Source organism: Polyergus mexicanus, unplaced genomic scaffold (assembly GCF_030449975.1).
Source record: "Polyergus mexicanus isolate NDT 795.1 unplaced genomic scaffold, iyPolMexi1.0 SCAF_10, whole genome shotgun sequence".
NCBI lineage: Eukaryota > Metazoa > Arthropoda > Insecta > Hymenoptera > Formicidae > Polyergus > Polyergus mexicanus.
Window position 1 is genome coordinate 4,659,236 of NW_027223330.1, and position 18,818 is coordinate 4,678,053.

Here is an 18,818-nt window from a genome sequence, read left to right on the forward strand (position 1 = left end):
ACATATTTTATATTAAACGTATTTTTCTAAAATAGCTTTATCTCTACATATTAAACGAACGCTATTTTTATCGCGAACGCGTATCCTTCCGCGATAAGAGAGTGCCGACGCTTACTACAAGAGGCGCGAAAGGATAACGCCGACGCTTACTACGAGAAGCGCGAGAGCGAGAGGATATGGGAGAAGGAAAGAGAAGCGTAAAGAATCGGTGCTTCGTTTAACATATAGCGTTTATTTGTAAAAATCACATCTTACAAATGCGCGCGCATGCGATACACGAGATATGTAAGTATGGACAAAAATCAAATTTTATTAACGCATAAAGTTACTACACGTCGAACGGCTGCGATTCGGGCTCGTAACGCACCAATCGTATATCCGCCCGCGATTTACCCGCGCCGGACCGTCGCCGGTTCGGCCTCGTCCTCCATCGGCCGCGATTCGGGCTTCTCGTCGATCGGCCGCGATTCGGGCTCCTCGCCGATCGGCCGCGATTTCGGCTCCTCGTCGATCGGCGATGCAACGACTCGCCTAACGTCGGTGTCGCGCTCGCGAAGCCGGTCGATTAACTCGGGGACGGCGAAATCGCGCTCGCGAAACTCGAACCGCTCGGGGACTCGCGCGATGTCGCGTCGGCGAGTGTCGCGCAACGCGCAATGAACGCTTTGCGCCTGCGCGAGCATAGTCCTCGTCCTGGTAATTAAATTGTAAAGCGATTCTCGCGCCGTTCTTATGCAGCCCTCTATTTCTTGTCTAAAATACAAAAGTAAAAAAGTTATTAAAAGAGTTATTAAAAGAATTATTAAAAGTATTATAAAAAATCCCGATCAAATATTTACATTAAACGCGCGATATCTATGTCTCCGTTCAACGGAAAGGCGAGTCTAAACGAATCCGGACTGTTATCGATAACACCTTGCGCCTCCACGCGCAGATCCAAGGCGAGGTCTCCCAGAACGTAGGACTTTATCGCGATTAAATCACTGTTTACATTAATCGGCCGCGTTAATTATCTGCTCGATTCGTTCCATATCGAACAGTTCGTGACCGATTTTAACTCGCGCTACTTCGCACCCCGTCATTTCGCGTTTCGTCGCCTCGTCGCTTCGCTATCTCGCGAGCGAGAATACTTTGACGCTTCTCGAAACGATCTCGCGTTTATAAAGATCGACGCGCGAATGCCGCGGTACGATTTATCGATCGCGCCGCGTCTTTCTTCCGCGACTACTCCTCTAATCGCTCGACTCGAGCGGAGACGAACGAGTAATAAAGATAGATTATAGAGGAAAATAATAAAAATAGATTTTAGAGGAAAATAATAAAAAAATAACGCGATAAGAGGAACTCGAGCGCCCGCTAGATAACACGCATCCCGAATACTCGGCGAACGTTTATCGTCGTCGGAAGAGGTACGTTTCTCTAATCGCTCGTCGAGTGTCCTTCTTAGGGGACAAACGAATAATAAAAATAGAAATAACGAAAAAGTAAAATCGCGAGAGGAACTCGAGCGTTCGCTAGATAACGCGCATTCCGAACGCTCGACCAGCGTTCGCACGTCGTCGAAAGGGGCGCGTTTCTCTAATCGAAGCGGATCGCGACTCTCCCTCGAACGAATCGTCGACGCATTTCCCCCTCTCCCACCCGCGTCAAATTCGTCGACGATAAAAATAGGCGTCTCGCGGAACACGCGAATCAATCGCGCCCGGCGTCTCTCGATAGTTTCCCGCGTCTTTCCCCGCTCCGCATGATGACTAACGCGAGGACGGCTCTTCTCGTTCTAGCGACGATGCTCGTCGCCACGACGGTCGCCGCTTCCTTCGACTCGGAGAAGATCGAGACGCTCCGTTTCCTGCGCGCGTACGGTTTTCTGAAGGACGACGGGGAATCGCTGTCGTCCGATAACGCGACGTCTCTGCATCGCGCGCTATCGCTGTTTCAGGAATACTATCAATTGTCGAGAAACGGTGCGTTAGACGCCGTTACGCTTTGCCTTATGCGCAAACCACGATGCGGTCTCGCGGACCGCACGTATAGCCCAATCGCGCAAAAATGGCCGAAAACGCGTCTCACGTGGAATTTTCAGGTGGCTAGCGAGGAAATCTCGCGAACGGTCGAAGCGGCGTTTGCGTTATGGGCGGAGAATTTGTCGCTAACCTTCGCGCGCGACCCTCTACGCCCCGATATACTGATATCGTATCGAACGGGCGCGTACACTTACGCGAATCGCCGGAACGTCGGCGTTTACCCGGCGACCTTTGACGGTCCGGGGGGAGCCCTAGCTCACGCATTCTTTCCCTCTGGAGCGACCGACTTCACGTCGGAGATACACGTCAACGATTCGGAACCGTGGCACGTGCATCTAAACAAGAATCCTCCCGACACGCATCACCTGCTGCAAACGCTAACGCACGAGATCGGCCACGCGTTGGGTCTACAGCACAGCATGCGCAATGACTCTATAATGTTCCCGTATATACCCGACATCGAGAATCAATTTCCGGTTAAGCTGAGCATAGAGGAAGTTCTCGCTATACAGAATTTGTACGGATCTCACGACGATGGAAACTATCCGACGGCGACTCCCGCGAGCACCGCAACTCTCGCGACCACCGCGGCGCCCGCGACGACGAGCGTCGCGCCGACCGATCCAGCGCGCGCGGATCTCTGCGCGTTGTGGCGCGTGGACGCCGCGCTGATAATGAATCACCGATTGTACATAGCTAATTGCTGCAACGTGTGGTCGGTCGACGTGACCGAGAGACGCTACGGTAGATCCATGACACTCACGGATTACGCGACGTTTCTTCCGGCGAATTTCACGCGCCTATCCGCCGCGTATCGAAGACCCTCGGGCGATCTCGCGCTATTCGCGGACGATTCGATCTACCTCGCTGAATATCCTAGCCTTAAGCTAAAATCGGGTTGGCCGAGATATCTCCACGATATTGGACTTCCTCAAAATGTTAAGATAAACGCAGCGATAAATACGCACACGGATCGAACCTATCTACGACGATGATAAGGTCGCGGAGATCGACGAGTGTCACATGATAGTCGTTAGACACACTTCGTTAACAGATATATTTCCCGGAATTCCGTCCGCGATAACGTCGGCCTTCCGATACATCGATGGTAATCTATATTTTTTCGCCAAACGTCAGTTCTACGCCTTCAACGAATTCACGAATATCGTAACCTCGGCGGGTCCTTTCCTCGGCGACGCGACCGAGAGAGAGAAAATCGACGAAGAGAACGACTAGAACGATCCCGCCGTCATTTTTTAAAAATAGAATATAAGAGAGGAAACGCGCGAAAGGGGAAGAAGCGATCTCTACGCGAGTATATAAAGACCATCCATCCGTTAAGCGCTTCATTATTGACGGAGAACGCCGAAGCTAACGAGCGAGAAAGAACGAGCGATGATGTACGCGACAATGGGGGGGGGGGGGGGGCAACCGCAGCAGCAACACTCGTTCGACGATCGATCGAGGCTAACCGAGCGAGACCGCGAAGATAGCGCGGAATACGCTAAAAAAGGTAAAAAGGACAATGGGTAAGACTATTAAACGTTTATTCGAACTAATAATCCACTAGTACCGTTTCTCTCATCGCCAGCGTCTATTTTCAGACGAGATCGCGATCGGACGCCGAGACGCGACGCGGACGTCTCGATCGCGCGACCGCTCAGAATCTTAGGAAGACGCTATCCATTGACCAAAACCGCGTACAAACATCTGGAAGTCAGCGTTAACGTCAACCGACCCTCTTTCGTGGAAAGCGTCTTCGGAGATTGCCACGGCAAGGAGATCTCGCTAACGCCGGATACGTGGAAGGAACTGCTCGATCTACGATCCACGCTTCTGTCGCACTTTCGCTCCGACGAGCGCGACGAGGCGCGCCCTCCGGCGCCGATATACATCGGACAGTTGACGCTACGATTCGGCAAACTCAACAATCTCCGAATACGCCGTCTCGAAACGCCCAAGGTTCATCTGGCTCGAAGAGCACCGTCGTAACTATATTAAATCTGGAACTTTGCGTCAACCGCATCGTTGCATCTTTAAGCGGTTTAACCGCGCGCGTGGACAAGCTGACTCGTTTCCTCAACATCGCGGCAGGCGCTCGCAATACGGCGCTTATTTCCGCGATGATACAGAAGAGCGATAATTTCGACCGCAACGATCTGATCGATTGCGAACTGCAGGCTCTGCTCTTCGGGGAATCGTCATACGCTTTTATCCGCGTACTCGTATTATCGCGTTATTAATATATAAAATATTGTATTATTAATATATTAAAAATATTGTAAAAGGAAACAATAAAAACGCTCCTCCTCTCTCGCTAGAACGACGATGTCTCTTTATTCCACGACCTTCCGAAGATCCGCCGTCTCGCTCGAGCGATAAAAAACGCTCGTATCGCCGCTAATGCGCGCCGCGAAAAGAGGAGCGCGATGAGGAACGCTCCTCTCTCCGTTCGACCGCTCTCCGACGATCCTCCGTCCCCCTCGACGCCGAATACTCGGCGTCCGCTCGCGGATCGCGCGCTAGAAGCGGCGCGCGTTCTTAAAGAATCGCGATAACGGATTGCGCGCTAGAAGCAGCGCGCGTCCCTAAAGAACGAGTCGCGTCAAGGTCGAGTCGGGGAGGAACCGCGACCCCCCGATCGACCCGAGCGCCATCTCCCGGGTGATCTCGTCGACTCGTACCCGCTGCGCCCCCGACCCCCCTCTCCTCTCGCCACGCTTTCCCCCCCGGCCGCGCTTCCCGTCTCGTCCTACGTCCCTCCCCCATTTCCCCTCTCGGCCCCCACAACTCCTCTCGGCTATCTCTCTATCTCTTTCTAGGCATATCTCTGTCCTTTTCTCTCTCACGGACTTCTCTCTCGCGCTCATGGAACTATGTGAGCTCGAAACCAACCTAATTATCCTACTGCTCGAAGAATTTCAAGAATGCGATAGCGGGTGGGCATTGTCGCGAATACTTGATTTAACTGTGAATATAAATAAATATAATCCTTTGCGCGCGGGATGTCATATAAAATTATCGCGGGCGATAATAATGAAAAGAGCGGTGATCAATGTGCAATCTAAATGATAATGCGTGTTTTGCGTGGTCTGTGGTCGCCGCTCTACATCCAGATGAAAGTTATGTTTATTGAGTATCTTCATATCCTCATTATACGACAGTATTGAATCTCCTGGACATTGAGTTTCCGGTGACTGTGAACTAAATTAAAAAATACGGATTTGCCAACAATATCTCAATCAATGTATATAGTATCGAGGAAAAGATTATTGTCCCGATACGTCTTAGCGAGCTAAAAAGAGACAAACATGTCAACTTGCTGTACGTGGAAGACAACAACGTTGGATACTTCGCGTGGATCAAAAATCTATTCAGACTCGTGAGCTCGCAATTCAGCAAAAAAGAGCATAAGAAATATATCTGCGATCGGTACGTATATATTTAATAAAATATATTGTAGAAATAAATGAACAAAAAATAAAAAATTATTTCTTTTTACAAATGTTTGCACTACTTTGGCTCGAACGACAAGTTACAATCACATACGGTGAACTATCAAGAGATGAACGAGTGTGCTATCCAATTACCGAGCGATAAGGACAAGTGGCTCATATTTAACAACTATAACCGGACAGAGTGGATTCCTTTCGTCGTGTATGCCAACTTGGAGTGCGTTTTGGAGAAGACGGAGGAAGAGAGAAATTACCAACACCATAAAGTACTTAGTATTGCTTATTATGTACATTGCTACGACGATTCGTCATCCACGTATCATGCTCGTCGCGGTATCAAGTGCATGTCATGGTTTTAAATTTAACACCCGATGAATAGGAAAAATTTCACAACGCGACGCATTGCCACATATGCGAGAAACAATTCGTACAAAATGATACTTGCCTATGCGATTATTGCCATCTCACCGGGTGATATAGAGATCCGGCGCATTCAAATTGTAATTTAAATTATAAAGATTCTTTTTGCATTCCTATAGTTTTTCATAATTTATCCGGTTACGATGCGCACTTTATTATCAAGGAAATAGCTATGGCGTTCGAAGAAGATATCGAGTTACTTCCGATAACAAAAGAAAAATATATATCGTTTACCAAAAATGTTAAACTTGCAGAAGAGAAATCGAAAAATCATATTAAATTGCGTTTTATCGATTCGTATAAATTTCTTTCGTCTCGATAAATTGGCATCATTCTTGAATGAAGACGAACTCAAAATTTTAAAATCTGAATTTCAAAATTTACTGAAGGACAATTTCAATTTATTACGGAAGGGCGTCTTTCTGTACGAATATATTGACTGCGACAGGTTGCAAGATACATGTTTACAACCGCGCGAATCATTTTACAGTTCCTTGACCGGTGACACGATATCCGAGAGCGATTACGCGCACGCCGAAAACGTCTGGAAGCGGTTCTCTATTTGAACGCTGAGCGAATATAGCGACTTGTATCTCAAAATTGATGTCTTGTTATTAGCAGACATTTTTGAAAATTTCCGCAAAAGTTGTATTAAAAGTTATGGGCTCGACCAGACGTATTACTATACTCTCCCCGGATACACGTGGGGTGCCATGTTGAAGCATACAAATATTACCTTCGAATTGCTTACAGATATCGATATGGTTTTATTTATCGGACGCGAAATACGCGGTGGTTTGAGTCAATATTCCAACAAATACGCACATGTTAATAATAAATACATGCAGTCGTACGATCCATCGAAACCTTCATCGTACCTCATGTACTTTGATGTAAATAATTTGTACGGATGGGCAATCAACCATTGCCCTATGCAGATTTTCGATGGGTCGACGACGTATTCGATTTTGATCGATCGCGCTGGATTCGCCTATAGGCTATATCCTTGAAGTGGATCTCGAGTATCCCCAACGGGTTCACGATGCGCACACCGACCTACCGTTTTGCCAGTCACGCGACAAACCACCTGGTAAGCGGCAGGATAAACTACTCGCAATCCTATATGATAAGAAGCGTTACATACATTATCGCAACCTGAACCAATACACGCGACACGGACTTCGAGTTACAAAAATACATCGAATATTACAGTTTTCGCAATCTCCATGTCTTCGCAGATATATTGAACTCAATACACAATTCCGAACACTAGCGAAAAATGATTTTGAAAAAAATTTATATAAATTAATGAATAATGCGGTATTTGGCAAAACGATGGAAAATGTGCACAATTACATTAATATTAAGCTCGTGACACATTGGGATGGAAGATATGGTGCAGAGGCGATGATCACAAAACCAACTTTGCACAGTAGAAGCGTGTTTTCGGAGAATCTGATCGCCGTTGAATTGCGCAATCTCGAGGTTAAATTTAATAAACCAATCTACGTGGATATGTGTATACTCGACATATCCAAGACATGTTTGTACGAATTTCACCACGATTATATGGTACCTATGTATCGAGAGAAATGTAAAGTCATGTACACCGACACCGACAGTCTCATGTATCACATTGAGTGTGAAGATGTATATGAGAATATAAAGCGCAACATCGACAGACTCGATACCAGCGATTATGCAGTGGACAATGTGTACGGTATACCGCTCGCGAATAAAAAGATACCGGGTTTAATGAAGGATGAAGATAATGGCGCCACCATGACCGAATTCGTCGGGCTTAGGGCAAAAATGTACGCGTTGCGAGTAGATGGTAAGAAGGATATGAAAAAGGTAACAAGCGTCAAGAGTCGTCGCGAGAACGTTAACGTTCGATGATTACACGCGATGTTTGAACGAAGAGATTAAAATGACGCGTCAGCAGTCTTGTATAAGAGCTAAATTTCACATAGTATACACTATTCGTGAGACAAAAATTGCTCTAAGTCCGTACGATGATAAGCGGTATATCGTACCCGAAACCATCGACATGCAAAATATCGTTGTAAATAAAAATCATGTATATTTCTTGTAAATAAAAATTACATATATTTATTGTAAATTAAAATTATATATATATATTTACTGTAAATTAAATATATATTTTATAAAGTGTACAATTTTGTTTATATCAAGCGACGCAGTAGCGTCGCGATGCCAAGTATATAAGAAAAACGGAGAATGTCAACGGTTTGCATATGTTGCCTATGTACAGGAGCCGCGACGCTACCAAGTAGCTTATCCGAAGTTTTACGTCTAATAAATTTTTGATTAAAATCCCTCAGAAACCAAACCGTTAATCCAAAATCTAACGGCACTTTTCTTATATAATGTGGATGCAAGCTTTCGATTGTTCGACCAGTTTGAATAAGATTGGTGTAGTCAATCCTGAGGAATGATAATCGTATACCAGAAATGTGACATTTTTCGTTCTTCATCATTATCATAATAATCATGATGATCATAAGATTTCAGACTCTCACGTACGTATGCTCGCACGCACACACGCAAAGCGAGTTTGTCCCTCAAGGCGCGTTTGCAGCGCTCATATACGATTATTCGCTTGAGTGTGCAAATACGCCGTGAGAGACAATGTATAAATGCGCATATAATACGTATCAAGCGGTAGGGCCAGCGCACGTATATTCGCCGTAGCGTCTTACGCCACCTCACGTGAGAACCTTACTTTACGCGATACATAAGCTAATCTTACGGCAACGCAGAAAGAAAAACGTAACGTAACGAAACGTAAGAATAAAGGGTAATTATTTACTATAACGGACCCAGCTCCAATCACGTTGACCTTGATATATGTTGTCAAGGACATAATCCTGAGTAACTTTTCCTTATAACTTAATCGGCGGTCGTTGTTTCTTAAAAAGTTATTAACAAATAAAGTTTGAAAAATAAAATATTAATTTTTACATAAGTTTGTAATTTCCACGCAAGAAACAAGGTCCATCTGCATCAGAACCCTGATTTAAATGTGAAACAAGGTCTGTACATAATTAATATAATATTAGAAAAAATCAGTACACACAGGAATCAAAAATTTTATTTATTCTACAGTTGCAAATGTACTGTTTTCATTTAAGGGATACAATGTTGCCATTATTTCAAAAAAATTACGTATTCGTTCACAATATTGATATTTACGTTTAAATATAAACTCAGCCAAATAATGTATGTAATGATAATCACGAGTTCCATATTTTGGTATTCCACTTCAAATATCACGCCATATGCGTTCTATGTTTTGTGTGTGAACTCCTGCATGAGGGTCTAGTTGTTATAGCCCGAGAAGGCTATATACGAATTATTAGATACATATTATTTTAGAGAGATATTATTTTATACAATAAGATATTGCTCAACGTGTAACGCGAATACAGATCACGTTACGAACGTTGACCGAACGAAGCGCTGACAACGCGAGCCACGCGCGAAGCCCGAGCGACCGCGCAATCACCCATTACGAAAACGCGGAAACCAAGGCACGCGGAATAAGGATGTTGCGAAAATGCAACGTAGAAGTCCTACCGAAAAGCAGAAAGGAAATTGCGAAAATGCAATCAAAGAAGTCCTACTTAGAACTCCTTAGCTTGCATCCGGATCTTGCCGCAAAATCGAGCGACACGACGCATGGTCTTGTCGCTAAACGATCCCCTCCTGGGAAACCAAGGGGAGTTAATAAAAAGGCCCACCGCTAACGAACGGCGGGCAGTCTTTACCATTAATATTACGCGGGCAGTCTTGATCATTAATTAATATTACGCGGGCAATCTTTATTCCTTTACGCGAGTAATATCTCTAACAACCGCGAGTGTCAAAACGAATATCAATAATTATTATAATATTAAATAGCCACGCAGTCGGCAGAAATATACACGAAGAAGCGAGAGGCGAGTCTCGAGACCGAAACTCGACTCTAGACACGCGCACGTTAAGATAACCGTTATCGTGATACGCGACGCGAGCGAAAGTGCGGGAACATTGTAAATAAACCAAACCACAAATAAATCTGATATTAATCTATTTATTTAATGTGGAAAGTGTCCGAATTATTTAAATAAAGTTCTCAGGCGGAGCCCGAATTCCCAAATTCCTTCCGGCAAACGATCCCAACTACCGTGCCTCTCCGGAGGCACAACATAATTTGGTGGCAGCGGTGGGATCTGCCGGGGCATCGCCAGAACTAAGCAAGACCTGCAAAAGACACGGTTGTGTTAAAAAGCGGGCACGCCAACAATCAATTCAATTGAAGTTGACGGACGGAAGCAGCAGCTAAGCCTTCCCCAAGACCTGCAAAGCACCCAGAGTGTAAACAGGACAGGCACGCCAGCACACGTAAAACGTAAGCTGACGGAAACTACAATCAACGGAAGACACCGCACGGACAACAGAACGAGCATCGCCACAACAGCTGTAGCAGAAACGTGAGCCGCCAAGCATCGCGACCTACGATAACTCTACAGACAACGCACCGACGCCGGACAACGACCGCCGTACGACGAGCATCGTCAGCCGTATCAGCCGCCGAGCGAAGGACTGCAGCGTCAGCAACCTACTGACACAGCGAGCGATCATGCGAGCCGTTATACTATTGTAAGTCCGAAAAAATTTAATAATTAATTGCGTGAATGTCGGAAGGTTCGAATATACCGAAACCGATAGCGAACCGATCGTGGTTACTGAGCGAACCAGCCCGACGAGCGATTCAATTAAGATTAACACCGCGAGAAAATATTTATAACGCGCGAAAAAACTTAGAAACTCAATACTCGAGCGAAAGCGTGCCCGAGTTACCGGAAAACGTCGTCACAGAACGCGAATTTCCGTTTAACAATTTTGACGAAAGCCTATTCCCGCGTAATACGACTGACCCCACTGACGACACTCAACGCGAGACTAGACGTACGCGACCGTATATTAGTAGAACTCCAAGTAGAGTATCCCTACGGCGCGAATTTTCATTAACTTCCTACGAAAGCGATCTATTCGATCCGGAAGAAATTTATAGCCAACAAGAAAGTAATATGGCCGAATCGCGAAATCCGCGAGAAAACACTCCCGCGAACCTGCCACAAAGCGCGGTAGACGAGGAAATAGAAAGAATGCGACGATCCATTCACCAAATGGACCGAAATATAGTGGAGGCGGATCACACACCGCCCCACGAGAGAAACCGCGAAGAAAAAGGAGATTATACACAGATAATCCACATTTTAAATGAAATACGCGCGGACATCCATTCGTTAAACATACGAGTAACGCGATTAGAGAGCGCGGACGCGCAATTACCCCGTCATACAGACATTAGCAGGGAAAACGATAGTAATGCGTTTGAAACGACATATGGGCGAACGGGACGCGATATCAGAAATCGACGAAGCGTCGCCCCGAATTATCTACCATTAAAGGAAGCGAGAATGATGATCCCCGAGTTCGACGGAACCTCGCGACATAAACTGCAAGAATTTTTAAACGCGTGCAAATACGCTGTTCAGAACATAAACCCCGCAGACGAAGAATCGTTAATTCAAGCAATCTTATTTACAAAATTAAAAGGGAAAGCGATGCAGGACTTTGAGACGCGAGATATACAAACGTTCGACGAATTAAAGCAGCAACTCGAGACTTGTTACCAGTCGAAACAAAGCACGACACATTTACAGATCGAATTCAACTCGCTAAAACAAAAGCCGAATGAAACTGCGTACGCTTTCGGACAACGCGTTGATCTACTAGCGATGAAATTATACGATTCAATGATCGAAGGACAAGAGCATTCCGCATTATCCAAACGCACGATTCAACAGACAATCCAGGCGCAGGCATTAATAAATTTCCAAATCGGGTTACACGACGAATTACAAGTGCTCGTACGCGCGCAGCGATATACGACGCTCCAAGAAGCGATAACGGGCGCGAGCGCCAAAGAAAAACTCAGACCGGGAACAGCGAGAACGAGTGGTTTTGCTAATAAAAATAAAACCGAATTTAGTTACTCGCGAAATAGTCGAAATCCGACATCGCAATGCTTTAAATGCGGAAAAAACGGACATTTCGGACGCGATTGCCGTAGCAGCCGATACGCGCTCCCGAAGCCGGAAAAACCCTCGCGAATAAACGCGATAAATAAATACTGCTCGCATTGCAAAAGAACAGGACACAGCCGCGACGAATGCTGGAGTCTAAAAGGAAAACCGAAAAACAATACAAATAAACTAAAAGTCGGAAATCAGCAAAAAACACGCGACGAAAATATACGCGATCGAAAGAAACCGCGACAACAAAACAGAAACGCCGATAGCGCAAGTAGCAGCAGCGAAGACGAGCAGGAGGAAGCGAGAAAGAGACAACCGCGACCTGCATCTGAGTATCGCGTTACGCATATTAAAGATATGCCACGTGCGAAGAAAAAGACGGACTTATTGCTAATAACATTACCAATGCGACAAGTGAAAAACGAAAAAATACAGATGTTGTACGATTCAGGATCGACCATCTCACTAATAAAATTGAAACATTTAAAGGACAACGCATTGACACACGAAGATAAAATCGCGCTCACAGGCATAACCGGACATAAAGTACACACCATAGGAAAAATGTACGCCACTATTAAAATGGACAATCACAAGGTAAAACATGCATTTTACGTTGTAAGAGACGACATTCCGATAGAATATGAAGGAATAATAGGAATCGATTTCCTTCGACAACATTCGGTATCCTGTGATTATAATCAAAATCAATTAAAAATAGGAGACGCCGTGCTAAGATTCCATACGTTTAACAAAACAATTCTAAAACCGCGCAGCGAAACCATCGTAAAAGCGATAACAAAGCAAAATCGGATAGGAATAGTACGAGCAGAGGAAACAGCTCCAGGAATCTACCTTGGAAACTGCTTAGTAGAACCGAAGGATTATACTTGTCCCGTTAGTATCATAAATACAACCGATACGGAAGTCGAGATACAAACGCCGAACGTCACACTCGAAGACATAGAACGCGAAATCGAATCCAAGATACACACGATACAAGCAAGAAAAAATTTTAAGTATACTAACTCGAGACACGGACAAATATGACAATTACTACGCACGCAACATTTAAATACGGAAGAAAAACAGGCACTCCTACGGATATGCGAAGAATATTACGATACATTTCAGTTGGACGGAGAACCACTGACGTGCACCGCGACGGTAGAGCACGAGATAAACACGCGCGCCGACACCTCGCCGGTGAACACGAGACCGTATCGTCTTCCCGAGAAGCACAAGACGGAAGTAAATAAACAAGTGCAAGAAATGCTAAAAAATGGCATAATCAGAACAAGCGCGAGTCAATGGAACGCACCCTTATTGGTGGTACCAAAAAAGGCCGACGCATCCGGAAAACCTAAGCTCCGAGTAGTAGTAGATTTTCGGAAGCTAAACGATTTAACAATAGGCGATTCATTTCCACTGCCCAATATCACCGATATACTGGACCAGCTAGGAAACGCTAAATATTTTACTACACTAGACTTAGCGTCAGGATATCACCAGATACCGATGGCTGAGCAAGATAAACAAAAGACAGCTTTTTCAACGCCCTACGGACACTATGAATTTAATAGAATGCCATTTGGATTGAAAAATGCGCCAGCAACATTCCAGAGATTAATGAATTCAATTCTAACAGGAATGCAAGGACTTAAATGTCTAGTTTATTTAGACGACATCGTCATATACGGATCGAGCCTAGAGGACCACAATAGAAGACTTAAGGAAGTACTACAGAGACTCCGAGAAAATAATCTAAAATTGCAACCAGATAAATGCGAGTTTTTGCGCAAAGAAGTAATTTATCTAGGTCACATTATTTCGGAGAATGGAATATCTCCGGACCCGTCAAAGCTAACCGCGATAAAAGAATTTCCGACGCCGAAGAAAGTAAAAGATATACAATCTTTCATAGGACTAGCCGGATACTACAGAAAATTCATAGAGGATTTTTCAAAAATAGCCAAGCCACTGACGAAACTAACGAAGAAAACGGAAAAATTCGAGTGGACTATGGAACAGCAAAATGCTTTCGAAATACTAAAAGAAAGATTAATGACAGCGCCAGTGCTAATGTATCCAGATTTCAATCAAGAATTCATAGTGACCACTGATGCTTCCGACTATGCAATCGGAGCAGTATTGTCACAAGGAAAAGTAGGTAATGACCGACTAATTGCTTACGCCAGCAGAGTTTTATCGCGAGCGGAGCAGAATTACAATACAACAGAGAAGGAATTACTAGCAATTGTATGGGCTGTAAAACATTTTAGGCCATACATATACGGTACGAAATTTAAAATCGTAACCGACCACAAACCATTAATCTGGTTATTTAATGTGAATGATCCCGGATCAAGATTAATCCGATGGAGATTAAAACTCGAAGAATATGATTATGAAATCATTCATAAGGCCGGACGAGCGAACGCAAACGCCGATGCACTGAGCCGCAATGTAACAAGAGAAGCGCATAAAATAGAAGAGGAAGAACGAGAAATCCTCGCAATAGAAGAAGAAACAAACTCCGACGAAGAAAAAATATACACAGAGGAAGACAAGAAACAGATATTGTATGAATATCATGATGCACCCACAGGAGGACATCAAGGAGTTGAACGCACGATAAAAAGAATCCGCCTAAATTATAATTGGCCAGGAATAACGAAAGATGTAGAAAAATACATCGCAAAATGCGAATTGTGCCAGAAAAATAAATTATCGCGAAAAAATAAAGTACCGTTAATAATTACGGATACGCCTACTAAACCTTTCGAAAAATGCGCGTTAGATATTGTAGGACCGCTAACAGTTACAACAAACGGAAATAAATATCTTTTAACATTCCAAGACAATTTAACGAAATTCAGCAAAGCGATACCGATTCCAAACCAAGAAGCGAACACGGTCAGTAAAGAATTCGTTACAAAAATTGTACTTGAACACGGAATACCGGAAAAAATTTTAACGGATCAAGGCACAAATTTCCTCAGCGACATATTTAAAAATACATGTAAATTATTAAAAATAAATAAAATACAAACAACTGCCTATCATCCGGAAAGTAATGGCGCGTTAGAACGATCGCATCGAACATTAGCAGAATATTTAAGACACTACATAAACGAAGACCAGACAGACTGGGACGAATGGATACCGTTCGCAATGTTTACGTATAACACGACGCCGCATACAGCACCAAGCGGATTTACCTACGTCACTGACGAGACCGCCTAAACCGACATACAATTACGACGATTACGCGCAAGAATTGAAAGAAAGATTAAGGGCAACGAGTCAGCTCGCAAAAGAGCATATTAAAGAAGAAAAAATTAAAGCCAAAAAACAGTACGACAAAGGTACTAGAGAAATCAAATTTAAAGTCGGAGACAAGGTATTAGTACACGAGACGCTCCGACGCGGACGATCTAAGAAACTTGAATCCCTATGGACCGGACCGTACGTAATAATCGAGAAAAATTCGGACGTGAATTATACAATTAAGAAAGGAAGAAAAGCGGTTCGCATGCATACAAATAAATTGAAACAATTTATAGAAAATTAAAATAAGAAACGATTATATTCATATTATATACGGGAAAAATGTTGTACATTAGAATAAGAAAAAATAATTTTTAAAATAAGTTTGTTTTGCGAAAAACGTCACTTTTACACCTCCGTTTTTCTTTTTTTTACAGGGGAGGGATGTTATAGCCCGAGAAGGCTATATACGAATTATTAGATACATATTATTTTAGAGAGATATTATTTTATACAATAAGATATTGCTCAACGTGTAACGCGAATACAGATCACGTTACGAACGTTGACCGAACGAAGCGCTGACAACGCGAGCCACGCGCGAAGCCCGAGCGACCGCGCAATCACCCATTACGAAAACGCGGAAACCATGGCACGCGGAATAAGGATGTTGCGAAAATGCAACGTAGAAGTCCTACCGAAAAGCAGAAAGGAAATTGCGAAAATGCAAGCAAAGAAGTCCTACTTAGAACTCCTTAGCTTGCATCCGGATCTTGCCGCAAAATCGAGCGACACGACGCATGGTCTTGTCGCTAAACGATCCCCTCCTGGGAAACCAAGGGGAGTTAATAAAAAGGCCCACCGCTAACGAACGGCGGGCAGTCTTTACCATTAATATTACGCGGGCAGTCTTGATCATTAATTAATATTACGCGGGCAATCTTTATTCCTTTACGCGAGTAATATCTCTAACAACCGCGAGTGTCAAAACGAATATCAATAATTATTATAATATTAAATAGCCACGCAGTCGGCAGAAATATACACGAAGAAGCGAGAGGCGAGTCTCGAGACCGAAACTCGACTCTAGACACGCGCACGTTAAGATAACCGTTATCGTGATACGCGACGCGAGCGAAAGTGCGGGAACATTGTAAATAAACCAAACCACAAATAAATCTGATATTAATCTATTTATTTAATGTGGAAAGTGTCCGAATTATTTAAATAAAGTTCTCAGGCGGAGCCCGAATTCCCAAATTCCTTCCGGCAAACGATCCCAACTACCGTGCCTCTCCGGGGGCACAACATAGTTTTAAATCAGAAATAGGTTTGGGTTAGGTTATATCTTCCGGAAGTGGAATCCCCCAGCAGGGGAGACGGAACCCACTACATCCACGCATACACTTTCCCATTCACACAACAATTCTGGGCTGAACCTCGTTTTGCATTGTAAAGTATATGCATGGATACAGTGGGTTCCGCCCCCCCCCCTGCGGGGGGGCTCCACTTCCGGAAGATATAACCTAACCCTATTTCTTATTTAAAATAAAAATTTGGTGTGGATTACGTCGTATAACTTAAACCAAATTTTCGTTTCGAATCCAACTTAAACTTTAAATATCTCAAAAATTATAAGAGACCGCCGATTAAGTTATAAGAAAAAGTTATTCAGGATCAAGTCCTTGACAACATATATCAAGGTCAACGTGATTGGAGCTGGGTCCATAGTAAATAATTACCATGTATCTTTAAAGCCATTATATATATATATATATATATATATACATATATACATTTAACAGTTTCATAAAATTAACATGCAATAGACATTTATATATATATACATATATATAATATTGACATCGATTGATGCAATCAAATACATGTGTATATGAATGCGAGTATGTATCTGATGTGATGCTAATAATGACGGCAATAATTAATCCGATAATACTGTTGTAAATCTTTTTCTTGGTTAGCCGCTACATAAAGATAAATTTTTTGTCTTGTTTTTAATTAATTGCATACATGTATACATGTATGTAACTATGCAAAAATAACACAACAAATTTGTCTTTATGTAGCAGCTAACCAAGAAAAAGATTTACAACAGTATTATTGGATTAATTATTGCCGTCATTATTAGCATCACATCAGATACATACTCGCATTCATATACATATGTATTTGATTGCATCAATCGATGTCAATATTATATTTACATATACTTTTGGTCTAATTTTAACTAACCTTCCTTTTGTTGTGCTCTTTTTCGGAGAGGAACTGTCCTCTTTGGAACGGCGACGTCGCCGTCGTCGTCGTCGTCGCCGTCGCCGTCGCTGTCCTGGCCCCGGCCGTCGTGGACACGGCCATCGCCGCTCCGCCCGTCGCTGCCCCGGCCGGCATCGTTGCTGTCGTCGTGGCCGATAACCCGGCAGCCCTATGGTCCGGCAGGCTAGTTGTACTTCGGGCTGAAAAAAAAAAATATATTAATCTAATAAAGAAAATAAATAGTATATTCTCTCTTTACTTTGTGTCTTTATGTTTTATTTACAGAGGAATAAAAGAGAATATATAAGAGAAAAAGGAGAGAAAAAAAATATAGAAAAAGAATTTTTACATTATCAGTTTACATTATTGTAATTTATGTAGCGTTATATATGTATACGATACACAAATTTCAATAATATATAGCTCTAATAATGTTAATTAAATATACATTTATAATAAGATAAAGTATTGTACTTACTTTGTCTCAGCTTTGTCGGCTTCATCTTCCGTCTTCCGTGTGGTGGACGGTGGACGATCTCGAGACAAATGATGATGTTCGGACCGATTCCGAGCACGTGCGCCGTTGCCACATGGTTCACAGTATCAAGAGAGAGAGAGAGAGAGAGCGAATAAGGAGCAAGCGAGATAGCTAACATGAAAGAGTTCCGAAGTCTCGCTCGCAAGGCTCGCTTTATCTATAATCTCTCGCGTTATATATCGTTACTATACAATTTTTGTTTCTCGTATTTATTGATTCGGAAAGAATTACAATGAATTAATGATATTTTACTGATTAAAATAATACTGTGGCGGATAATCCACCACTGAGTATAAGCGCATGCCGTATAAGGCGCGCGAAATACTCACGAGAGAAAGGTCCACGCGCTAATCACGTGCCGCGCGCACAACAAGGACCACACGCTAATCACGTGCCGCGCGCAGGATGAAGAACCACGAGCTAATCACGTGCCACGTGCAGGAAGAAGAACACGCGATAAGCACGTGCACAACAGCTCAGGTAGTCAAATACCTAACCGCAAGGCGGCAACTTGAGAAAACCGAAATCTCGCTATTAGAATACCATCAACAACGGTATATAGAGTAGCGAAACGACAAGGCGACAGTCTGCTCACGCTTTCGAGAGCGCAAGCATCAGATACGTGAGCACGACTCTTTTGACATCCGCCTAGAGCGGCTGAAAGCAGGTAGACAGCACTCCGACAGGTTCGCCTTCGCGACCGCTGCCGCCCCGATCACCAGAGGCCGAC

General features: G+C 43.6%; 1 protein-coding gene across 1 annotated transcript; it reads right to left on the reverse strand.

Annotated features, from left to right (window-relative positions):
• Nucleotides 1–128: 128 nt before the first annotated feature.
• LOC138937235 (uncharacterized) lies at nucleotides 129–18,092 on the reverse strand. The gene is made up of 3 exons (XM_070303274.1): nucleotides 18,029–18,092; nucleotides 17,530–17,750; nucleotides 129–753 (listed from the first exon to the last, which is right to left on the reverse strand). Exons 1-3 carry the CDS (start codon nucleotides 18,051–18,053, stop codon nucleotides 532–534), a joined length of 468 nt encoding a protein of 155 aa, XP_070159375.1. The 5' UTR covers nucleotides 18,054–18,092; the 3' UTR covers nucleotides 129–531.
• Nucleotides 18,093–18,818: the final 726 nt, after the last annotated feature.